This window comes from Astatotilapia calliptera, chromosome 3 (genome assembly GCF_964374335.1).
Source record: "Astatotilapia calliptera chromosome 3, fAstCal68.1, whole genome shotgun sequence".
Taxonomy (NCBI): domain Eukaryota; kingdom Metazoa; phylum Chordata; class Actinopteri; order Cichliformes; family Cichlidae; genus Astatotilapia; species Astatotilapia calliptera.
The window spans coordinates 81,464,843-81,488,785 of NC_137424.1; the positions used below are offsets into that span (position 1 = coordinate 81,464,843).

The 23,943-nt window shown below is 45.2% G+C and overlaps 3 protein-coding genes across 7 annotated transcripts; all 3 read left to right on the forward strand.

Annotated features, from left to right (window-relative positions):
* Positions 1–2,339: 2,339 nt before the first annotated feature.
* On the forward strand, positions 2,340–5,064 carry LOC113009993 (putative C-type lectin domain family 20 member A). Its single transcript, XM_026148736.2, has 4 exons — positions 2,340–3,033; positions 3,222–3,596; positions 3,757–4,116; positions 4,393–5,064. Exons 1-4 carry the CDS (start codon positions 2,964–2,966, stop codon positions 4,737–4,739), a joined length of 1,152 nt encoding a protein of 383 aa, XP_026004521.2. The 5' UTR covers positions 2,340–2,963; the 3' UTR covers positions 4,740–5,064.
* A 3,136-nt stretch (positions 5,065–8,200) lies between these two features.
* On the forward strand, positions 8,201–15,064 carry tfr2 (transferrin receptor 2). Of its 3 annotated transcripts, none has more exons than XM_026148313.2 (18): positions 8,201–8,321; positions 9,349–9,384; positions 9,465–9,681; positions 9,756–9,939; positions 10,198–10,338; positions 11,196–11,304; positions 11,380–11,622; positions 11,703–11,842; positions 11,911–12,086; positions 12,163–12,282; positions 12,400–12,482; positions 12,561–12,624; positions 12,703–12,770; positions 13,829–13,899; positions 13,983–14,067; positions 14,145–14,369; positions 14,445–14,585; positions 14,667–15,064. In XM_026148313.2, exons 2-18 carry the CDS (start codon positions 9,364–9,366, stop codon positions 14,919–14,921), a joined length of 2,343 nt encoding a protein of 780 aa, XP_026004098.2. In that variant the 5' UTR covers positions 8,201–8,321; positions 9,349–9,363; the 3' UTR covers positions 14,922–15,064. The 3 variants fall into 3 exon arrangements, with proteins under 3 accessions (XP_026004098.2, XP_026004084.2, XP_026004108.2); XM_026148323.2 differs by lacking the exon at positions 8,201–8,321 and adding an exon at positions 8,352–8,396; XM_026148299.2 differs by having other exon boundaries at positions 8,212–8,321; positions 9,349–9,681.
* Positions 15,065–15,188: 124 nt separating this feature from the next.
* On the forward strand, positions 15,189–21,548 carry LOC145425971 (myelin-oligodendrocyte glycoprotein-like). 3 transcript variants are annotated; one of them, XR_013906738.1, is made up of 5 exons: positions 15,189–16,159; positions 18,338–18,682; positions 18,768–18,881; positions 19,026–19,556; positions 20,154–21,548. XR_013906738.1 is itself a non-coding variant. In XM_080299498.1 (4 exons), the coding sequence occupies exons 1-4, from the start codon at positions 16,123–16,125 to the stop codon at positions 19,109–19,111; spliced, it is 582 nt and encodes a 193-aa protein (XP_080155624.1). In that variant the 5' UTR covers positions 15,189–16,122; the 3' UTR covers positions 19,112–20,127. The 3 variants fall into 3 exon arrangements, 2 of the variants coding, with proteins under 2 accessions (XP_080155624.1, XP_080155625.1); XM_080299498.1 differs by lacking the exon at positions 20,154–21,548 and having other exon boundaries at positions 19,026–20,127; XM_080299499.1 differs by lacking the exon at positions 19,026–19,556 and having other exon boundaries at positions 15,326–16,159.
* The last annotated feature ends 2,395 nt before the right edge of the window (positions 21,549–23,943 follow it).

Consider the following 23,943-nt stretch of genomic DNA (forward strand, 5'->3'; position numbering starts at 1 on the left):
ATAGGCCTACTAGTACAAGTGGAAATACACTAAAAATTACCTCCAAGTATTCAATACTGAGTATTGTAAAACAACTGATTGACATCAAAATTTAAACAGGAAGCAGGATAAAGTCTGCTTACAATTATCTCTCATAAAGTTATTTTTAGCTGCTTTAACCATTTACAGCTTTTCACATGTTAATGACTTAGTTAATGATCTAACTAGCATAACAACAGTGCGTTTCAGAGACATCCAATAACTGTACCCACACTCCGCACATCACGTGTCTGATTAGCCACATTTAGCTTACCGCCGTCAAGTGGATGCTCAGCATTTACGTGGAGCCACAGCTCAGTAAACCTTCCGGTTTCGCTCTGCCCTTGACAACAACAAGTGCAAATACATAATTTGTGAAAAATATCAGTTTAGATGGTGTTTTTTTAACTCATTAAAGGTTCATTTCTCCAGCTTACTGATAACAAAGTTTTAGTCCGTCTGCTCTGTTTGGCTGTAGGAGCAAGAGACTGAAAACTTGGGAGCTGGTACTAAGGAGGGACAAGAGCTGCCTAGAGCTTCACCGATTGGCTGACATGCGAGGAGTGGAGTAAAACAATAGGCTCTCATCAGAGCTCATCAACCCTCTGAGAAAACTTAACCCTTGTTTGACCAAAGCATATCATATATAATCTGCGTCCCTTCTATATTTAAATAAATATTTTGATCTTTCATTAACAGGGACAGTAAGAACAGAACAATGAACATTAAATGTTTTAATTTTTCCTCTCTTTTTTTGTTTGAGATGATTTCAGGAACTGGGTTACATATTTCCTTGTAACAACCCCCAGGATGCCATTTATTTAGGATGACATTGTTGTGGATTCTATTCTTTATGTTTTCTGCTTTTGGACTGAGGGTATCTAATACACACGTTGTCACTTTTTTTTGTACTAGCAGCTGTTAAATGAGCACACAGAGGCCTCTGCTTTTACTTTGGCAAGTCTGTTTTTATTATGTCTCAGGGTCCAGACTGTTGAACACTTTAACATCCTGCTGATGCTTCACATCACCGTCTTTATGATAAAAAACATGTTCTCTCATTAACAGATGTCTGAGCTGTCACTTGTTATGAAAATGGACCCAGTGTGTTTCTGCGTTGTGTCTGACAAAGAGTAAAAGTCAAAGTATGAATGACATCCAAGTAAATAACTTGCTCGCTCCAGCTCCTACAACCAAATACAAACAGTGGGGGAGAGGGTTAGCTCAACCCACCACAACTCCCAAGCTAGCCAGAATTATATATTCATGCTAGCATTAATGGCACCTAAAACACATTTGTGGCACACATATACTACACATTTATAGCATCTAATAAAAACTGGCACAATGATGACAATAACTGAACTAAAGACACACATTCAGAAATATCAGGGTGACTAAATATGCATTATATGTGTGTTTTACAGTGTCTGGAAAGAAATGACACCAACCTCTCCCACAGGGGAATTGTAGAAAAGGGGCAAGGCCAAAGGGGGCCGACCGTGCGGACAGCAACGGCGGCGGGAATGCAAGTCCGGAGGCCGGCCACACGGAAGGCAGTGGCAGCGTTTAGGAGGTCGTCCACGCGGAAGGCGGGGGTGGCAACAGAAGTCTGGAGGCCGGCCACGCTGGTGATGATGCCCAACAAGCGGCCTGACAAGTGACCGATGATGTTGAGGCGGCAGTTTGGAACCTGAAGGTGGCATGATCCCTGCAGCACCAGGCGAGGCGGAGGCTGGACCAGACAAGGCAGAAGCTAAAGCAGAGGCTGGACCAGACGAAGCAGAGGCTGGACCAGGCGAAAATAAACATGACAACCAAACCCCAAGAACTAATACAAAATCAGAATAAACTAGAAAATAATAATCATAAACTCAAAGCGCTGGGTCACCGACCCAGGACCATGACAGTACCCCCCCCCCCAAGGGCTGGCTCCCGACAGCCCCAAAACACACCACCAGATCCGGGTGGGCAGCGGGGGGCCCAGGAAGGAGGGCCCGGAACAGAGCAAAACAAGAGCCCCCCAGGAAGGCAAACCAAATGTCCAAAACGCGCACAGAGGAGCAGAGTCAGAAACATAGTTCAGGTCTATGTTTCGGCCTGGGGGCCGAGAGCACCGAAGGCCAGGGTGAGACAGTTCAGGGGGCCGGCCATGAGGAAGGCAACGGCGGCGCCGGGAAAGCAGTTCTGAGGGCCGGCCAATGAGGAAGGAGGAAGGCAATGGCGGCGGTGAGAAAGCAGTTCTGGAGGCCAACCGTGCAGACGGCAACGGCGGCGGCGAGGAAGCAGTTCTGGTGGCCGACCGTGCGGAAGTATGAAGGAATGTCTCATCCTAGGAGGTCTGTAACACTCCAGGGTGTTCTGGCTTCACCCCCACATCCTAGGAGCATGAGAGAGGTCGTACCTTGTCTTATTGTTTTACGGTAGGATTAACGTAGCTATGTCAGTTTTAGTTTAAGTGCTTTTTTACATATAGATGAACTGTTGGATTTTCCAGACCAGCAGGTTAAAAGTCGTTTATGTGGCCACACACACACACACCTCCACATTCCAATGTAAGGAACAAACGTTCACTGAAGTATAAATAAAGACCGGGGCAGTTTCTCGGGGCGAGTCTCAGTTCTGGAGGCTGCCCTTGCTAGCAAGAAGTTCTGTGTGTTTCTCTTCTCTGAGTCTTTACTGAAGAAGTGTTTTAGAGTATATTCTTTGACACTGTCACAGAGTGGAGACCTGTCCATATGTACCTCTGCTGTCATATTTGGATATTAGAAACTTCCTCTTTCTGCTTGTTGGACAGTCCAGTGTTTCTTCTTTCCATAGAAATATGTAAATGAGTCTGTATATAACTCATATTAACAGTGTGTCTTTGAGTCAGGGCTAAAAACAGTTTGTTCATATTGAAATACTGAGTACAAAGAGAGAGTGTGTTAGTATGTTTCCTCCAAATGAAAGAAAAGTCATTTTCATGTGACAGAGCGACGATGCAGTGGAGTCTGTTTCTGCTTCTTCTGATGGGTGAGTGATCATTTTACCAGGGCTCCTGATTGTTTCCACCTGAAATCCTTTAGTTTGATCAGGACTCATTAAACAAATGAACTCTTACTGAGAAAATCAAGGATTGACCTGTAAACTGGACAGTTTGATGGGAACATGAGTTTCCTGCTTGTATCAGCAGATATTCAACAGTATTTCTTCTGTTTCAGGTCAGTGTGTCTTCATCACATGTCAGCTGTATGAGTACCACTTTATTAAAGAAGAGATGAGCTGGGATGAAGCACGGGCATACTGCAGAGAGAACTACACAGACCTGGCCAAAGTGTTTGACCTGACAGACATGAGAAGACTTCAAGACTCTGCACAGAATCAAACAGAAGCCTGGATTGGACTGTACAGCGAGCCGGGAAGAGACAACAGGACGTGGCACTGGTCTCTGCCGGGGGAGGAATACACTGAAAATAAGACCTGTTGGGGAGATACAGAGCCAAATGATGGAGCATACCCTGAGAACTGTGTGATGACAGTAGACAAGTGGGCAGATTATCCATGTACTAACACATTTCAGTTCATCTGCTATGACGGTGAGAATATGTGGACAGTAATATGATAATACAATATTTATTAATGTTATAATCTAGTTTATAATCCGAGTTATATCATATGGTCTTGAAAGAGGCAGTTTGAAGAATGAGAGAAATTAGTTGATAAAGATGTTTTTGTATTTTTCTGTTGACTCGACAGCAACAATGAAAGACAACAAAACCTTTCATTTGATTATTATGCCGAAGAAGACCTGGACTCAGGCTCAGAACTACTGCAGACAGCATCACACCGACCTGGCCAGTGGACTCGATCAGATATACAGTGAAGAGTTTAAGACGCTGCTGAACTCTAAAGCCCCTAAGGTGAACTCGTGGATCGGCCTGTTCAGAGACAGCTGGAGGTGGTCAGATGGGAGTAACTTCTCTTTCAGATACTGGGACATGGACTCATTTAATGATGGACTAAACAACAGGAAATGTGCTACGACTCTGTTAGAGAGATCAGGAAGATGGAGCTCTGCTGGATGTGACCAAAGAAAGCCTTTCTTCTGCTATGATGGTGAGTTTACACAGATTTATCTCAGCTGTTTGTCCAACAGATGAACTGCTGGAGTCACTGAGAGGATTTAGGTCAGTATGTTTCTTCAGCCACTTATTTCTGCAGGTGAAGATGTTTAGCTGATGGTTGGAACAGAGATTTCTCTGTAGAGCTGCTGATTCATCTGAAGAATCACTGAAATGTTTTCTTTTGTTCTTCCAGTGAAACTGGACCAAACATCCAGAGACTTCAAGTCCAGATTTAACTGATTTCATGTTTTCTCTGATTTTATGGCAGATAAACTGATTCTGATCAGGGAAAACAAAACCTGGGAGGAAGCCTTGAATTACTGCAGACAGACACATCATGACCTGGTTTCAATCAGCAACCCTCATCAGCAGCGATGGGTCCAGGAAAGAGCCAAAAACGCCTCGACTCCTTTCGTGTGGCTGGGACTGCAGTACGGCTGTGCTGCACGTTTGTGGCTTTGGGTCACTGATTATGTAGTGTGCTATGAGAGGTGGGCTTCAGGGGGAAGGACTGAAGCCTGTGGCATGTCTGCAGCCATGACCACAGGAGGGCAGCACGAGTGGGTCAGTCAGAGGAGAAATGAGACATTTAATTTTATTTGTATAAAACACTAAAGTTTAAACCTAAAGTCACTTCTTAGCTGCACATGTAGATTTTCTGGGGTGAACTCTGTGTTTCTGCTCAGTGTTTACAGTCTCTGGGTTTGAAAATGACCAACAGATTTTTACCTGCAGCTTAGACATTTGCAGAGAGCAGTCTGTGTTTCATGTCCTCTCCTTTACCAGAGTCAGGAGCATCTTGGTTTCTTCCTTCATTGTTGCTGGATTGGTTCATTATTAAACTGTAGCAGGATGTTTGTTGTATTTAGTTCAGATAAGGTGAAGGTTTTAATGTTTCTGCTTCATGTGCTGTAAATCTTTGTATCGCACCATTGTATCCTCAGCTTGAATTACAAAGCCTGTCACTAAAAGCAGGTAAAACCATGTTTGTGTCATGACTCCATATGAGCTCTATAATCTGATCATGTGTTCATGAAGACAAATAAACCTTCATTTAACCAAGTCTGTCACTGTTACAGCTTTCACAGGAACAAATACAAACAGCGCCACCTAAAGGTAAAACCAGGAAACTAACATGTAGCTCCATGACATTTCCACAAATGAAGATATGCAGGAACTGGAAATGAGTCTTTCACATCACTGTGGAGGAGTTTTTGGTCGTGTTTATTTGGCAGAATTGTTTGAATTCAGACACATTAGAGGTTTTTCAAGTTCATCCCAAATAAACTTGATCTGATTCAATCTGATTCAGACTTTGACTCAGACACTCCAAAACGGTTGATCTAATTTCCTTGTGTTGGTGTTGTTCCCAGATCATCATACTAAATGTTGTTCCAGGATCAACATTGCAAGTGACCAATCAGAATGTTGTGACGTCATACTTTTGCGACTTCGGGAAAAACCGGCGTAAAACAAAAAACTGTACTTAAGCTGCTTGAAACCGCCTCTGCCCGCCGATCAACGGACCCTGACCCTAACCCTAACCGTAACCCTTTAAGAATTGATATAGTCATTGCAACATTGGAATTTCATAAATGCACGAATGGCTTGGCGCGCAAAGGAATAACGTCACAACAATGTGATTGGTCACTTGCAATGTTGAACCTGGAACAACATTTTCATGATGGTCTGGGAACAACACCAACACGAGGAAATCAGATCATCCCTCTAAAACCTTCATTTTGGTTGAGCCATTCAGAGTTGGACTTGCTGGTCTCTCTGCGTAACCTCAGTGCTCTTGAGGACATAAACTGATGTTTGGACATCCTCCTTCAGGATTTCTGAGAGCAGAATTCATCCTGAGGCAGTGCAGCAGCCCAGACCATCACACCACGTCTGACTGCTGCTGTGAGGTGTTTTTTTTATGAAATCCTGTTATTCTGATGTCCGATGTAGCGGGACTCAAACCTTCCATAAAGTTCAGCTTTTGTCTCTTCAATCCACAGAAGAGTTTCTGAGGAGGATCATCCAGATGTGAGATGAGCCTTTGTGTTGTTTTTGCTGAGCAGTGGTTTTCTCATTTTCTCCACTCAAAAATAAATCCTAACTTCCCAAATTTAAATAAATGGCTTTATAGCTGAATTTCTGGGTCAACCTAATTTCACTAGACGTTCCCAGTATTTTCAGTGGTGGACAGATGGGATGTACCACTTTCAGAGGGCTGTTATAGAACAGTCCAACTGATGATGGGTTTCACTTCATGGTCAGCTATAAATCCATGCCTTTTGAACATGTTTGATGTTTCAACTATAAGTGGTTGAAACATGGTCAACTATAAGTATGTAACCTTGGTTTCTGGTTGTGGTGGTCTTACCTGGTTTCTTTTGGCTGTGGCTGTACTTCAGACTACAGTTTATCTTAAAAATGCTTTTCCAAATTAAACACCAACATGACAGGACAGTGTGCACTCAGCTTTTACTTTGTTGACTCCTCAATGCACATGGCACAGGGGCCGTCACACCATAAACACTCCCTCCATAAACACGATGTAGGAACCAAGGTTACTTTGCAAAAAAAGTGAGGCAAGTAACAATAAAGTTGTTACATAAACATTAAACACAAATGTGTGTAAAATTACAAAATAATGTTGCATCATACATGTTTAATACTTGGCCAAAACGTAAATACATGTGCCATAACTACAGTTATAAATAGATCGTCGGTTACAACAGAACAACTGTCAGGTTCCACCAGTATTTCACACATTTATTCAACATTTATTTAACACTTAGATTTCAATCTTGAAATTTAATGATGATTTGGATGAAAAATCAACATTAATTCAATCTCAGCTTTTCCCAAAAGTCTCTGGGATCATCAAGATGTTTTTGGCACATCTGAGATGAGCCTTTAGTTTAATCTTGGAATTCTGCCATCCAGGCCATGTTGTTTGCTGCTTCTCTTTCTTCTTCATCTCATTTTTTAATTAGTTTGATGATCTGAAACTTTTAAATGTGACAAAAATACAAAAAAGGGAAAATCAGGGACAAGCACTGTTTCACATCACTGCACCTGAACGTAGGTTTGAAGAACCTCATCAAAGTCTGTTAGAGAGCTGAATCTGAGTTTAACCTGTTTGTTGCGCCAACCACAAACTGTCATCGAAGCCTGTCAGACATCAACGCAGCGGCTTACTGACCTCTGCCCCATGATGAAGGATGAGTGAAGCAGGCCTGCAGTGTGACATTATTTACTTATCTTTCTTATCATATAGCAGAGGGAGTTTTATTTTGAAAGTCCTGTCAGGGTTCAGTAGTTTGTAGTTTGGAGACAGAGCAGGACTGGAGCTGGTTCAGCCTCCCAGAGTCTGATGATGGTCCCACTGAGCTCACAGCAGAAGGATGACACCTTCACAGCTGCTCCACCCTTCACAGGAGGAACCCCACCTTTATCCAACCCCATACTCCTCCACTGAGGTTTCACCAGATCACCTCTGCAGTTCTTCATCCATCCCCCAGGTGTCTGCACCAGCAGTCCCAGATCACCTGACCATCTGAGTCACCTGACCACCTGTTCGGTGTTTCTTTATCAGATCTTTCTTTTCCATCCATGTGATCTTCATCAGGCTCTGATCAAAATGAGTTTTATATAATATGCTATTATTATTATTATTATCTCAGTTTGCTCTGTGTGTGTGTGTGTGTGTGTGTGTGTGTGTGTGTGTGTGTGTGTGTGTGTGTGTGTGTGTGTGTGTGTGTGTGTACACGTACACGTTTTTACACCTGTCTGTCACCAGGAACCGCTCAGGCCTAACCAGGTGAGCTGCTTCCTGATGTCCTGAGCCTCTCATTGCTTTGTTTGGCTGTCAGGCTGGAGGGGGCGGAGCTCTGTGGGTGTTTGTGTTCTTTTCTCAATAAATCTGTGTCCACAGTCATGTGATCGGTTTCTTCTTTCAAACCCTGTAATGACAGAGAGCTGTTTTGGCTCTGCAGTGTGGGCGTGTGTTTACTTTACTGTTAATAAAGTTAAGCAGATCAAACAGACAGCACACGCTGACCTCTGACCCCTGTGAGCAGCCAATCACAGCGGGCTGAGGAGTAAAAAAAAAACAAAACCCGAGCTCATCCTGACCCATGATGAAGCTCTGGATCCTGAACTGAGAGCAGCCGGAGTCCAAACAGAGAGTCGGAGGTGAAGGTGAGAATCTCCTGTGTGTGTGTGTGCTGCCGACCCCATCAGGTTCAGATCCTGTGGTGCCGTCACTCACTGCTGGTGAGGGGCTTAGGTCAGATGAATAAGGTTATGAAGCTGCCTTAGCATGGTGCACAGAGAGCTCTTTAAGAGAGGAGAGAGAGGGTCAAATAGCTGAGTGGACAGCAAGCGTTATTTTCTGTGTTGCCAAGTTAAAGGCTTGGGGGGGAGCAGGTGAGTACAGTCTCCACACTGCTGAGGGTGATCTGCAGAGAACGGTGCTGCTACTCGAACCAGGCGTGTGAAGGACGGCTCAGCCCAGCAACCTCACCTGAGAGCACTTACAAGCAGAGAGAAAACTCAAACCTGCCGAGTCGTAGCAAAGCTACACATACAGAGACATTTTGGACTGGTGAAAATCTTCAGTTCTGTAAACTGAACTTTGTAAAAACTGTTAGAACAAAACAAAAATTAACAAATCAAATGATCACATTTCATACCCAAAAAGTTCAAAGGTACACTTTTCAGGGCTGCAAGTTTCTGATCGTTGTTACTTTCTTCTTAGCCACAGTTCTGATCAGCTGAACAGGACAAACTGAAAAATAGAAACAGAAGAGCTCAGAATAATTAAAGGATGAAGACTAGTCTTACAGGTGTTTCAGTTAGTGTGTGTCTGTGGAGCGCAGCCGGGCCCAAACACCCCTCAGACTGCTGCTCATCAGACTTCACTTCATGCACTGATTACTGGAGCTCAGAAACACAGACTCACCTCGCAGCTGAATGTATGCTGTATGTCTGAAGGTTCTCAGTCATCCAGGTCATCATAGTCTAAGGATCTTGGAAAGAAAAGCATTTGGACTTCTTTAGGTTGCTTGAAGACGTTTCACCTCTCAGTCCCAAATTTAGGTTTTGAGATCCCTTCCCAGACACCTTAAAAGCGTCTGGAGGATGTGAGGTTGTTTCTAATCTCCTGAGACAATGAAGGTATATATTTTCCCGTTGTTGAGATTGTCCCTGTGTTTTGTGCCTGCAGAGCTGCATTGTTACCATGACTACCCACCTGACACAGGTGAGACACACGTGAAACACAGGTGAGACAAGCTCCGCCTCCTTTCCCCTGTTACCATGGTTATATCTTTCTCTCTGGAGGCTTCCTTGATGTCCGTCCACCACTCAGTGTCTGATGATAATGAAGAAGAGGAGGTGGGAGGTGCTCAGCGGGCGGAGCTGAGGCTGGCGATATCAGAAGACGAGGAGGAGGCGGGACCTTTCAGTGACCTCACAGCTCTGGTGATGAGGTATCGTCATGGAGACCGGCGATGCTGTGTGCTGTTGTGTGTGGGCGGAGTCATCGTGTTCACCGCTGGTAAACAGATGCCAATCATTTTAACCGATTAGTCTCATCATGTGACTAAAGCCGGCATTGCGTCTCCCTTCCAGCGTTCCTATTGGCTTATGGGATCTTCAGTGGGCGGTACCACTGCTCCCAAGCAGAGCAGGGGCATGAGCAGCAGCTGGGTGGGGCTAAAGCTCCTTCAGAAGGAGGGGCGGGGCTTTACTTGGGAGAGCTAAGATTGATGATGAGGAAGCTGCTACAGGATGAAGACATCCACAACACAGTCAGGTAATGCTCGCCACCATGGACCATAAAGGCACCAGATTATAAGGCAAAACAAGAACAGGTCAATGAAGTATTCTGATTCTGAAACTAGCGAGCTAACTTCCTGCTAACTTCTAACTCTGTTAAACTTAATAAATTCCATTTTCATGGATGTTAAACTTGATTGTTACACCTGGTAGAGCAGCAACGTTATTATTTTATTAACGATGAAAGAATTTAGTCGGGTCCTATTTAATAACTTCTGTATGTATGTGTGATCAGTCGCGTGAGCCGGGCAGCTCATCCTCCAGGCTCCTCGGAGGGTACCTCTCTGGCCTCAGAGATCCTGCAGCGCTTCAGGGAGCTGCAGATGGACCACACCTGGACTGAGTCGCTATACGCCACGCTGCAGTTCCCCGACAGGTAAGAGTCAGAGAAGCTCCCCCACATTCAGGACAGACCAGCAACAAAATAACCTATCATACACTTAACATGTCACATCAGGATACTTTTGGGTCTTAAATGGATGCAGCTGGTTGAAGCTCAGCGCGAGTAAAGTCCCAGCACATCCTGGTTCTTTCACTTATTGAAAGAACCATTGCTTTGAACATGTGGTCAGGCTCTGGAGCTGATTTGGAACCAGCTGATCCAGGACCAGCTGAATTAAAACTTTAACAAAAAACCCTTTATTTTTCCTGCACCGTAGTTACTGGGTGACGGTCAGGCCCCATCTTATCTTAATGAGCTTTTTATAAAAGCTCATTAAGATAAGATGGGGCCTGATTATTTAAGACCTTGTATGTGAGGAGCAGGATTTTGAATTCAATTCTGGATTTAACAGGAAGCCAATGAAGGGAAGCCAAAACAGGAGAAATATGCTCTCTCTTTCTAGTCCCTGTCAGGACTCTTGCTGCAGCATTTTGGATCAGCTGAAGGCTTTTCAGGACTTTTTAGGACATCCTGATAATAATGAATCACAATAGTCCAGCTTGGAAGTAATAAATGCATGAACTAGCTTTTCAGTATCACTCTGAGACAGGATCCTCATATGTTTTTAATGAAATCACTTCTGAAATGTTTCCAAAGCAGTGACTTGATCAGAACAAATGAGAATGACTCTGTAATAACAGTGAGAACAGCAGAAAAGGACTAACGGCTGGATTTAAAGACAGAAACCAAACCCACATTTACACACAGCTCATTATAAAGAGCTATTTAACATTTCAGCAGTGCTCTAATTTGACCACCAGAGGGTGCTACATTCATTTATTTGTGTGCAGGTCTCAGAGGAGCTCTCTGAGCTTGGTGGACTCTGCAGGTCGGGTCTCAGAAGAGATTCCTCTCAACCCTTCTGACTACTGCCCGTACAGCTCCACAGGAAATGCCACAGTGAGCCAACCAGAAAGGAAGTATCTGTCACCATGGTAACCAAAGTCCCAGTTATTGATGTATGTCTCTTTGCAGGGGGGTGTGGTCTATGCCAACTATGGCCGACCGGAGGATTTTAAATGGCTGAAACGTGAGGACGTGTCTGTGGCTGGCTGTGTGGTGGTGATGCGTGTTGGGGGCGGGGTCAGTTTTGCGGAGAAGGTCTGGTTGGCTGAGAAGAACGGGGCGAGTGGAGCTTTGATCTACCCTGACCCTGCTGATGTGCCGCAGGACCCTCGCCGCCTTGGCCTGAACACACACACTGCTGTGTCTGAACATGTAACACACACACAAACAAACATTATCCACGTCTCCTGGCCAATAAGCATCCTCATCTCCCTTCTGTTGTCCAATCACAGGTCCACCTAGGGTCAGGGGACCCCTTCACCCCTGGCTTTCCCTCCTTCAATCACACTCAGTTCCCGCCCATTCAGTCCTCCGGTCTGCCACTCATTCCAGCCCTGCCAATTACTGCCACTGTGGCCTCCAAGCTGCTTAGGTAAGCCCCACCCCTCAGGTAACCTGCCCAGGTGTGAGTGTGACTCACAGTGCTGTTCTGTGTCTCAGCCAGCTGACAGGTCCGTCCTGTCCTCGGCCCTGGCAGGGTCGGCTGCCGTACGTGCGCTGCGTTGTCGGTCCCGAGTTCAGTAACGGACGCAGAGTCCAGATGTCGGTTCAGAACGTGATGAAGCCGATCCTGCTCAACAACATCTTCTCATCACTGGAAGGCAGAGTGGAGCCAGGTACGCTCTGCTGACTACAAACACAGACAGGTGAATGTGCCACAGTGGTAAACCTCAGTATCTCCCTCCCTGTCAGACCAGTACATCATACTGGGAGCTCAGAGGGACTGTCTGGGTCCGGGAGCCGTGAAGTCCGGAGTTGGAACTGCGATCCTGCTGGAGCTGGCTCGAACCTTTTCAGCCATGGTGAAGAAGGGTAAGACTCGCCTGGATGCATGTGTGCTTACTGTGGTGGTGGGAGCTGAAATGATGCTGGCATTACTTTGGTGTGTTGATTCCTCTTATTTGTCTGAACTGATGGATTCGTTTACAGGTTTCAGTCCAAGACGCAGCTTGTTGTTTGTCAGCTGGGATGCTGGAGACTTTGGGAATGTTGGAGCAACCGAATGGCTTGAGGTTCAGTCACAGAAAATACAAACCAAACCAAATTTAACAGTTTATCAAAATAACTGCCTGACCTTGGACCTTTGACAGGGTTATCTGTCCATGCTTCACCTGAAGGCTGTGGCCTACTTCAGTCTGGACCAGGCAGTCATGGGTAACAGAGCTTGAAGCCAATCAGAAAGCATTTTCTTTGCTAACCAAACACGGTGTCTTATGTTGTCCTTCTCATCAGGTGATGAGGTCCTGTCAGCTTACACCAGTCCTCTCCTGGTTGACCTGCTGGACGCTGCCATCAGACAGGTGTGTGTGATACATCTGTGATGCATTAATACTGTGGTCACACAGCTGGATGGAGCTCATCGCCCTCACACATTTATTAAAAAAAAATAATGTTGATCCCATTTTTCTGGACCCGGAGTCCCTCAGGGATCTATACATGGACAACAGCTGACCTTTGTGTGCATGCTATGGCGATGACACACTCATTTGCAATAAACACTTTAAAAATACCAAGGTTTTAATATAATATATGAATTGAACCCCAAGATTTAGTTCTTCTGTCCATTTTGTGTGGCTGAAGTATAATTGTTGGATCATCTATGTATGCACGGTTGAGATTATTGTTTTTGAGTTGGGAACGATCCCAGACAAGCCCCAATCATGTAACAGTAAAAGCATGAATCTGTGACCACACTACAATTAAATGTATCTACAAATAGCTTTTATTCACAAAGGTGAGTCTGGACTGTCTGTGCCATTGCCTTTGAAAGACTAAATTACTGGACAGACAAAGGCCTTATTTTCCAGCCTCTCTTAACCATTTATCAACCAAGAATCATGCAAGCCTGGGATGATTTTCTAACTTTGGCTGTTAAATGAAAAATAAATCATCCTCATGTTTCAGAAAACGTTTTAATTTTTTCTCTAGCCCATAATGGTTGAAGAGTAGGGTCAAGTGAAGTGTACATTAGGCCTTGTGCTACCATGATACACTGAATATTCCCATAAACCTCATCTTCTCAAACAGAAATAGAGTCACACTCATTTAAAGACTGCTTGGGCCCATCAGTTGAATAGAACAGAATAGAATTTACCTTTATTGTCATTGCACATGTCACAAGTACAAGTCAACGAAATGCTGTTTGCATCCATCCAGAAGTGCTTTGGCAATAATATAGATATATTACATTATATGGATCTATTATAGGTATGTTAGCATGTACACGGTATGAAGATGTTATGAATATGCTATAACTATAAGTATGTACAGGCTGTGGTAAATAAAGGGTTAACCGGAACTATCAATTGATTACCAAACCACATGATGCTGTGCATGAGTGGGCCTTCATGTGTTCCAGGTGGAGCATCCCAAACATGCAGGTCAGAGCATCTACAGCCAGGCGGAGAGAGATGGAGGTAGCTGGAGGATGTGAGGACACACACACACACACACACACACACACACACACGTTACTGTGATGACGCCTGACTGAGCTGCTGCTGTCTCCTCAGTACGAAGCCACTGTATCTGAACAGCGGCGCTTTCAGCTTCACGGCGTTTGCAGGAGTTCCAGCCATGGAGCTCAGATTCACAGAGGTACACGTTACACGCCAACATCATACATACTCACTGTCATGGTACATGATGTCATGTTATCCGTGTCACATGTTCAGGAGCGAGCATATCCATTCATCAACACGCCATTGGACAGTGTCTCACGCCTGCAGGAGGTGCTGGGGGGTCGTCTGGGGGTCACGGGGCGGAGCTTAGGGGAGCTGGTGGGGGAAATGGTGCTGCGATTGGCCCACGACCACATCCTGCCGCTGCGCATCACTTCCTACGCCCAGACAGTGCTGCAGTTCAGTGCTCAGCTCAACAAACACTCTGCTGAGCTGCAGGTAGCTCACCTGTGTGAGTGTTTCTACACATGTTTGAACCTGTCGCTGTCATGTGACCTCTGTGTGTGTGTCCAGTCCAGAGGTTTGTCTCCTCAGTGGGTCTTCAGCGCTCGAGGAGATTACAGCCGAGCGGCAGAGACGCTGCAGAGAGCCATCGACTACAGCGACCTGCACGAGCCCACCATAACACGCTTCTACAACACTCGCATCATGAAGGTACGAGTGCTGCAAACAGTACTGGAACAGCTGAATCGTGGAGACACGAGCCCTGCACGTCTTCTCATGTGTGTCCTGCAGGTGGAGTACTACTTCCTGTCTCAGTACGTGTCTGCAGTTGAGACGCCATTCCGTCATGTGATCCACGGCCGCGGCAACCATACTCTGAGTGCGCTCACTGAGCACTTGGGCCTGCTCACCTCTGACCCCGGACGCTTCGACGAGAGCAGCTTCAGACGGCAGCTGGCGCTGTTCACGTGGACGCTGCAGGGCGCCGCCAACGCTCTGAATGGAGACGTGTGGAGCATCCACAACATGCACCGCTTCACCCACTGAGGCCTGCTCCAGAGTGATTGATTATTAATTATCGATCAGTATCTATTTATGTGCAGATATGAGTTTGCAGTGCAGACATTCAGGTCAATGATTGTTCATCAATCCTTTCACTGATTTCACTTCCATTAAAGTGTTTTACAGACGATGAGATTCTTTATCTTTCCTTTCACCTCCCAAACAGGAAGTTAACATCAGTGACATCATCATTATCATCATCACCAGCTGTCTAGCTCATATCAGTGGTATTCTTCGTGCCCATTGGTTGATGCATGTGGCTCAGAGACTGGCAGCTGCTGTTTTATAAGTTCAGACCAACTTTAACAGGTACCATGATAGTAAATCCACAGCAGTTATGGCGCCCTCTGGTGGTAGCTTTCAGCATGGTCACTGCTGGCTACACAGACAGTGCTACGAATGAAAGAAATCAAAGTGGCAGCAGTTCAGCTGGACACAAATCAGTCTCCATCTATTGATTCTAGTGATGTTCTATCAGGTTTTAAAGCACGCTGATATCCTGCTGCTGTTGAGTGCACGTAACAGCGGTGGGTGACGTAATGAAGGCGAGGAAGTTAAATCAGATAACTGAAGTGTGACACACAGAGCTGAAATATGTTGAACTATGAATCTGGTAGAGATCAAAACTGCTACACAACTGTTGTTACTTCAATATATAAGTGAACACAGTTTATGGTCTGTTGAGTGGAACAGAGACAGCTGATAACCTCTGCAGTGATGACTCCCAGCAGAATCTCTGACTGCAGTTTCAGGTTTATGATGCTCAGGTTCATTTTATTTTATATTATGCTGGTTACAAATTAGACAACATCACAGCTTCATTAATGGATCAAACCACAGAGCTCATCAGAGTGTCGGGCTCCCACCAGAGCTCTGAACAAACACCATGCTAACATGTGTTACAGGTACAGTGAGGCTTATCTCCACCCTTCCTATGGTAAAGAGCGTGTATGCCCTCCACCTCTCTGCCCCTGTGCAGCATGTTCAGCGGTGCTTTGTGTCAGACTGGACCAAGTCGTGCTGTGCAGTTCATCCCTTTCACTATTCTGGGGTTCACTGTAATATGGGTGGTGGTCCATGCTTTCCTGCATTCCACTTCCTGTCCTGCCTCTCTGAATGATGAGACCAGGGAACTGGGAGGAGGATCAGCTGGGTCACACAAACACTCTTTAACTGGACTCTGAGAATGAAGCTGAGGCTGCTGTTTGTGGTCCTCCTGCATGGTAGGAACACACACACACACACACACACACACACACACACACAGTGGTGTCAAGACTTATTATTCTGCAATGACTATGTTCAGAGTTTGTTGAAATTTTCTTCTTTCGTGTGTGCACATGTTTGTATGTCTGTGTGCTTTTGCATGTTTATGTTTTGTGTAGGTGCATGTGTGTGTGCAAATGTGTGTTTTTGCATGTTAGAAGAAGAGGTGTGCTGAGTGTAATGGCTGCAGATCTGAGCGGTCGGTCTGGAATCAGTTTAGAGTGGAGAACTTTATGTTTTTATTCTACTTATTTTTGATGTTATTATTGTTCGTCGCTCTTGAGGATGAACTTAACTTTGGGACAGTCATCTGAGGACAGACTGAGGTCACATGACACGTGTTAGACGGCAAGATGATCTGTGGGAGTCGATTCTTGTGTAGGCAATTATGGTCATCATCATCTGTGTGCACACATGTTGAGACACATGATTAAGTCCCGCCCACCTGTGCTGATGGTTGGGTGCGTGTCAGTGAGCGCCTGTTCTGCTGTGAATGGAGACATTTCTCTCTATGAACACAACAATGAGTGCAGTTTGTGTGGAGCTTTGTTCTGTCCTGCTGGATGAATGTGTGCTCTGTGAGGCCTCCACCCTCTGGAGCTCTGCTCTCCACCCACTGCTGACTCGCACAGAGCTTCTTTGTCCTGCATCTGTGGGAAAGACAGGTCTATGAGTCTCACTGATGATACCAATCAGATCAACAGCCACTGATCAATGGCCATGAGTCCCATTCACAGAGAGTTGGGGAATGGCTGCAATCACAGCATGTAAGATGGTGGCAGATGGACCCTTAGGCCCCTCCTCCATTCAGAGATGGTCTTTCCCTTTTCACGTAAATGGCCTCCTTGACTCCGCCCTCAAACCAGCGTCCCTCCCTGTCCAGGATGTTACATCCTCAACATTGAAAGTGTCCACTGGCCTGTAGGTGTGAACAGACTGCAGAGTCCTGGCCTGACGAGGCGGCTCTGCTGTGTTGTGTCATTGGCTTCGCCAGAGGTTGTTTGGTTCCCCCGATGTATAAATCCTGCCAATCCTCCTGCACTTAGCAGCGTACACTATGTTACTCTGGTTGTGTCGGGGGACCCGATCCTTGGGCTGGACCAGTTTTTGTCCAGCGTGTTTTGGGGTTTAAAAGCCACAGAGACCTGGTGTTAGAAAAAATGCGTCTCAACTTCTCCAATACTCCTGACACATATGGGATCACTACAGGTTTTCTTTTAGGCAGCGGTTGTCCTTCTCTCCTGGATCAGCTGGAGCTTTCTTTAGGTGCCTTTCCAGCTTTGACAAAAGTCCAGCTGGGATAACCACATTTACTCAGGGTCCTCCTGACGTGATGTTCTTGTCCTTCCCTGGCCGTTGTGTCTGTGGGGATGGTGTTCGCTCTGTGGGTTAGCATGCTGATGAGGACCCTGATGAAGGCCACAAGCCGAAAAGCGTTGGTCTTACCTTCAAGTGTTGCTGGAGTTTCTGTATTGTGATCTTTTTCACCCTCTTCATGCACCTTGGAAGTAGGTGAAGTTGTGCCAGAAATTTTTGCTTGTAGCATCCTGATGACACCCAGTTTATGCTCCAGTGGATGATGAGAGTCAAACCTTAAATACTGATCCGTATGTGTAGGTTTACGGTACACGTCAGCTTTTAGATGTCCCCCATTACTGATGGAAATCTCACAGTCTAAGAAGGCTAACCTGCCTCTTTTCATATCCTCCCTGGTGAATTTGATGTGTCGGTCCACCGAGTTAATGTGATCCGTGAAATGCGGTACGTCTTGAGATTTGATTTTCACCCAGGTGTCATCCACATATCTGAACCAATGGCTTGGTGGTGTTCCAGGGTAGATTAGCTAAGCCCTCTTTTCCACTTCTTCCATGTACAAATTGCCCACAGTGCGTGAACTGGGGAACCCATGGCACACCCAATGGTTATCTGATCAGTGGTCATGACAATATGCATTTTAATGATGAAGGAACTGACCTCCCTGCCTATTGTTCATTCCGTGGGCAGGTTTCAGTTATTGTGCAAATGTACTGTTTATAAGGTTTGAGAAACCTGCAGTCAGCTGAGACTGAAGAAGTCTCCCACTGAAGAACAGATTCAACTTTGTGGAATCACCCGTTTCATGTTTCTCTCCTCAGTTTCTCAGCATGCCTCAGGTGTGGAGGTGTATGAGGGGGTGGATTCTGTCCTGCTGCCCTGTCAGGTAGCAAAGGATGTTTCCAGCGACACCACAGCAGCAGTGTGGGACCGTGATGAGTTCAAGAAGCCAACAGTCCACGTGCGTCTGCAGAGCGGAGATGAGCTGAAAGAACAAAACCATCATTACTCCAACCGAACATCAATGAGAGCCGACGCTCTGCAGACTGGAGACCTCAGCCTCACTCTGAGGAACCCTACAGTCTCTGACAGTGGAACCTACACCTGCACCACCCGGAAGTATGGACGAGATCTGAGGCGGACAGAAGTATACCTGAGGGTCAAAGGTCAGTGCTGTGAACAGTCAGAGCAGAAGTGAACTCTGATGTGAATCATGTTCGATGATGGTGTGGTTGTTTGTGTTGATTACAGAACCTCCACTCTGGCCCAGAGTCCTCGCAGTTGCCCTGCTTCTCCTGGTTGTCCTGATTGTTGCCTTTGGCGTCATCCTGTATTGTGAACATAAAAGGCTTAAAACTGTAGAAGGTACGTCAGTGTGTTATAAAGTGTGCACGGTTTACAGTGAGCTGAGATTCAGTGGCTTCACCCTCCTGTTTGGTGCAGTAAAGAAATTCTGCTGAACTTAATCGGTGATGTTTTAGTTCCTTCTTCCTTCACGTTTCTTCCAAGCATTACCTCTGAAGGTAGTGAGATCTGCTTGTCATCACCCACCTGTGTTAATCACTGACACAATCAACGGAGACATGAAACTGTAAATCTGCTGCTTCTGTAATCGGGCCTGATGTAGCTGAGAGGGAAATTCATTAGAAAGAACTTCCACAGGTAAATACATAAAAAGAAGAAGGTGGAAAAGCATGTGAAGAGTTACACCAAGTAACATTAGAACAACTTTTTCGGGCGGAGCTGCTCATTTCTGCTCCACAGGTAACGACACCTGCTGAAGCAGTGGACAGCACTGCTCCCCAGTATGATCCATACCTACAGGTTAAAGAAGCTGACCGCACTCCATGATTGTCTGGCAGGACAAATGAACTAGCCGCTAATGGATGAGACACACCTGGAATAACTGACTGAAGGCTGGACAGTCCTGATCCCCAAGGATCCCCTGAAGGGACCGGTCCCACCCAACTACAAGATGATAACCTGCCTCAGTACCACATGGAAGCTCCTGTCAGACATCATAGAGGCTAAGATTGTCATGTGAGGTTATGCAGCCTGCATGTGGACCCAAATCCAGACACTCGTGCACAAAAAAAACTTAGAATGGCAGCTTTATTTGCTGGAAAAACATCCATCATAACATAAACTCACAGAAAAACAAACCAAAACCTTGAGTATGAAACACAGAACTAAAACTGAAACCAGAAACAAAGAGATGCTTACAGCACATAAGGAGGTACGACGTGACAAAGGAAAACACAGGGCTAATATACACAAGGGAGTAACGAGTGAATGGCAAACAGAAAGAACCCAAACAGGGATCCTAGAGTACTTAGAGCTGTATCAACAGGGACCTTAGAGCCTTCATCAGGCGTCACAAGCACATGTTGCATTTACCAGGGACAGCTGCATATATCTACTGAGGTACAATAATCCAGGGTTAGTTCATTCGTAATATTGGACAGTGTGTGAGACACAGTGGAATTTGTGCTGTCACTAGTATTAGATATTGCTCTGAATAATCGTAAAGTTTGAAGCTGGTAGCTGATGGCTCTTAAAGACTTTCTTCTTCATCTCTCTCTCTGATGACATCTCTAATCTTTAAATCATGTGACGTTATGTGTTTGTCTTCATCAGCTCAACTCGTCAGTAACCCAAGGCAGACAGGGCTTCGCTGGCCATTTGGACAAAGATGACTCCTTTCCTTCGGTGAGAAATCGAAGAGTTTGAGGGGTCTGTTAGTCCGAATGAAGAACGAGGAGCTGATGAGTGAGGAGAAGACGTGAAGCTCACACCTCCACTCTGACAAGATCATGTATGTTTCTGCTGCTCAGTGAAGCTCAGTGATGCTCTGAGAACACGAGCTTGAAGATGTTTGTTCTTCCTTTACTAACAGCTAACGAATAAGCCTCAGTGAGATGTTCTACCTGGAACATGTTTCCACATGGAAGGTTCCCTGTAATGTTATGTCTGCAGAATGAGATGAAGCACAGAGTACAGAGTGTGAGAGGAAGCTTGTTCACCAGTCTGACAGTTAAGATTCATTCAAACATTCACACCAGGCTGACACTGTGTGGACACTTCACAAGGAAAATATGTGCTCTGTTTTTAGTGTGATACAAGAATACAGCTGTTTACTAAATCATGTCACAGGATCTGTTATTGATGCTCATCAGAAAGTTTAGGCCTGGGTCATCTCACTGAGGTCTAAGTGATAGTCTGGGAATGTTGATGCCATTTTCCAAAGAAATGATTGTTCAGGAGGAGGTGACTGTGAGATAGAAAGCTCAGAGTTATTGCACCTGCTGTCTGGAACAGGACCCAGATGTTTCTCTAACATTATAACCTCATAATGTGTTGTTCCTCAGACAAAAGCTGCAGACTGTCAGGAACCATCAGCGCTTCAGACCAGATCAGCTTTTTGATTTTTAACAAACCACAGAAAAGAAGAATATGCTTTCATGATTAAAAAGGAAGTGGTCCCAAGGATGTATGTATGCAGCAGCAAATCCACAACAAAGGTTTGAAAACTGAATATCAAAAATCCAAACTACAGCAGACAACCTGACAAAGAACTGAGAGGAAAATGAGACACAGGTCAACAGGATCAAACTAATAAGTCACAGGGGAACTAAACACAATGCACAAACTACACATGAAATCAAAAACATTAGTGTAACAGGAGATGTAACCTCATTGTATTTTAGTCACAGTGCATTCAGAACATTTGTTTATCTATCTGTGAGGGTTTACTGACAGAAAGTAGACGTTGACTCTGTGTGTGGACCGCTCACTTTACTGTCTGGTTTCATGTAAAGATGAAGCAATGTGCTCATGAATTCTGCTTTTCAATTCGTCCATTGGACGTATTTGAGGAAAATGATGGTGTCTGAGCTGTTTCTCATCTTCAGCTTCATAATAACAGATTCTCTGTGGGGTTCAGGTCAGGAGAGCTGACCAATCAACCACTGTAATAAGCATTTGGTTTAGTGTGTCTGTGAGCAGCTTTTTAATAAAGACTTTGAATGAAAAGCAGAGTCAGTTTGATTTGTGCACACAAACATCACAGACACCCGTCTGTGCTCAGAACCTCCAATCAGAGCAGGAGAAACTTTCATTCACAATTAAGTTTTATTAAATATTATTTACATACATTTCTGCAGTTTGTTTTCAGGGCTCCATAATATTTGGGACACAGCAGTGATGTGTTTCACAGGCTAAAAACGCACAGGAATAGTTCTCTCAACCAGAATAAACTGGTTTCCAACTTTAATCCGTGAAAACTTTCCAGTCTGTCAGTTCAGGCATGAAATGAATGCTAAGGCAGAACACAAGCAAACATGTGGAGTGGAGAGAGTAGACTGTTACTGTGAGCACAGTGAGACTTTCTTAGTCACACTATGGCTGGACTGAAGGCTTCTACAACAGCCAGCATCAGGAGGGCAGAGATACAGTGAAGACACATGGGCACTAGGGGGCAGCAGAGTGTCAGCATGCTCAGTGTGGTAACAGGGAAGGCGGAGTTTAAAAATGCAGCAGTGTGAATTAATTTCCTTGGTTAGTGTAGTCGGCTGCACTTTTCAACCATCATCAGTTCTGTATCAGAAAACAGCTGAATTACTCTCCAAAAACAATGTAATATATATATGTTGTACAAACCCCAGAGCACTGTAATTAGGGCACACACAAACATTAGTGAAGGAACATCTAACTTGTGTATAAAAAGTACAAAAAGTGAAACAGATAAAAAAAAGAAAAAAAAAAAGAAACACAAAACCCTGTGCTCTGATTTGGTGTCACAAGTTTGAGAACAGTTTACCAGCAAATACAATGCTGAACTCTGAATGATTACAGTGTTGTTCAGGCCCTTGGTAACAATTATATTAGTAAGCGTGGTTCATAGGTCACTCCAACTATCACCAAGGAATCGATCAGCAGTGCTTGGAGACCTCCACAGTCATTCTGAAGGACTTTCACTGGCTGGTAATCTTCATCAACAAGTGGTTTATAGCTGTGACCCAGAAGATTCTGAAAAACATCATATCACCTTCATGTCTTTAAGTGTTACCCCATGTGTCAGAAATATGTTTGAAACTGATTATTATCATTGTAGTCACAACTTTGTGTTTTTGTAGTTGTTTCGAGAACAAACTACATGTGGGCAGGTAAAAACGGACCAATCAGTTCTGAGGCCACCAAACCAAAGTGACACTGGAAGAGGTCAATCAATCAAAGCTATATTCGCCACATGCAGGTTGCCCTGCAGTGAAATGCCCCCCCCCACGACCTTACACACACACACACACACACACACAACACAGACATTACATGGGGATACAAGTCGGAGATCAGTAGCGTTACCGAAAAACACTGAAATGTACACTACAGTGGGAAAGCACAAGAGGAAAAAAAGAGACCTCTACTCATGCTGTGCTTCCATGGTAGGACAGCACAAAAAGCACATAAATGTCCACAGCACAACTTTGTGAAAGACATGACAAGCCACAGGATTGGGTGGGGGCTGAGGAGTAATCCGAAGCGAACACAGCAGCCGCCCTGCACAGCGCTACCATTCAAACAAGCATCGAAGGCGTTTGGAAAGGGAGGGGTATGAGTGTGTGCTTATCAGTGTAAGTGTATGTGTGTCCGTGTCCAGAGTTCAGCTGGACAGTGTCCTTCGCCCCGCCAGGCTAAGTAAACAGTCTACCAGCCAACCCAGGTGGCCTTGTAGGGAATGGGAAGGAACAGAGTAAACACAGTCGTTATCAGGGAGTTGTTGTTCGGCTCCAGCCTTGAGCCCACAGCTGGCACCGAAGGGGTAGCCGCATTATGATGGTGATTTTTCTTTTACAAACAACTCATGAGAATTTCAAGCTGTTTTTAACACTCCGACACTGGTCTCTCAGTCTCCCGTTAATAGCTGCGAGCTTCTCCGTGATGTTATCAGCCGTCGATTCTGTGGTCTTGTCACTCTTTTTTGCTCACATAGCAGATTCTGAGACCTCACGACCGCAGCCAACTGATCCGAGGTGTAATCCAGCTCCGCCCAGAGATGTTGTTCTGAGTTGATTCTTTCCTGATGTAATCCAACATACATACGCTCAAAGGTGTTATTCTGAGCATTCACTGCACTCGTAAGCGCCTCCAAGCTCTTAACCATGCTGCCTTCAGTGAGCCCTTTCTGAGAAGTCGCACCTGTCGTTCCAATCCCAGCGGGCAGCCTGGTGGGGGTTTGAACAGCCGGTTCCTCTCTCTTAATTCTCCGATAAGCGAGGGCCAAGCCAGCTCCGATCAGCTATCATAGTTCCGAATAGGTAGATATCTTCAGCGTCCTCGATCAACAGTCCCGCCAGGCACACGATCCTCTGCCACCAGTCCATCGTGTATCCGGTAGGGAAAGTTCCTCCAGGGCACTCGGGTTCTCCTG

What these genes read in the sequence shown, in the direction of transcription:
- LOC113009993 (XM_026148736.2), top strand. Translation starts at nt 2,964, where the DNA reads ATGAAAGAAAAGTCATTTTCATGTGACAGAGCGACGATGCAGTGGAGT. An exon ending in TCAGTTCATCTGCTATGACG is followed by an intron (nt 3,597 to 3,756) that starts GTGAGAATATGT and finishes TTGACTCGACAG; the next exon opens with CAACAATGAAAGACAACAAA. An exon ending in GCCTTTCTTCTGCTATGATG is followed by an intron (nt 4,117 to 4,392) that starts GTGAGTTTACAC and finishes ATTTTATGGCAG; the next exon opens with ATAAACTGATTCTGATCAGG.
- tfr2 (XM_026148299.2), top strand. Translation starts at nt 9,441, where the DNA reads ATGGTTATATCTTTCTCTCTGGAGGCTTCCTTGATGTCCGTCCACCAC. An exon ending in AGTCATCGTGTTCACCGCTG is followed by an intron (nt 9,682 to 9,755) that starts GTAAACAGATGC and finishes TCTCCCTTCCAG; the next exon opens with CGTTCCTATTGGCTTATGGG. An exon ending in TCTGGACCAGGCAGTCATGG is followed by an intron (nt 12,625 to 12,702) that starts GTAACAGAGCTT and finishes CCTTCTCATCAG; the next exon opens with GTGATGAGGTCCTGTCAGCT.
- LOC145425971 (XM_080299498.1), top strand. Translation starts at nt 16,123, where the DNA reads ATGAAGCTGAGGCTGCTGTTTGTGGTCCTCCTGCATG. An exon ending in GTTTGTGGTCCTCCTGCATG is followed by an intron (nt 16,160 to 18,337) that starts GTAGGAACACAC and finishes TTCTCTCCTCAG; the next exon opens with TTTCTCAGCATGCCTCAGGT. An exon ending in AGTATACCTGAGGGTCAAAG is followed by an intron (nt 18,683 to 18,767) that starts GTCAGTGCTGTG and finishes TGTTGATTACAG; the next exon opens with AACCTCCACTCTGGCCCAGA.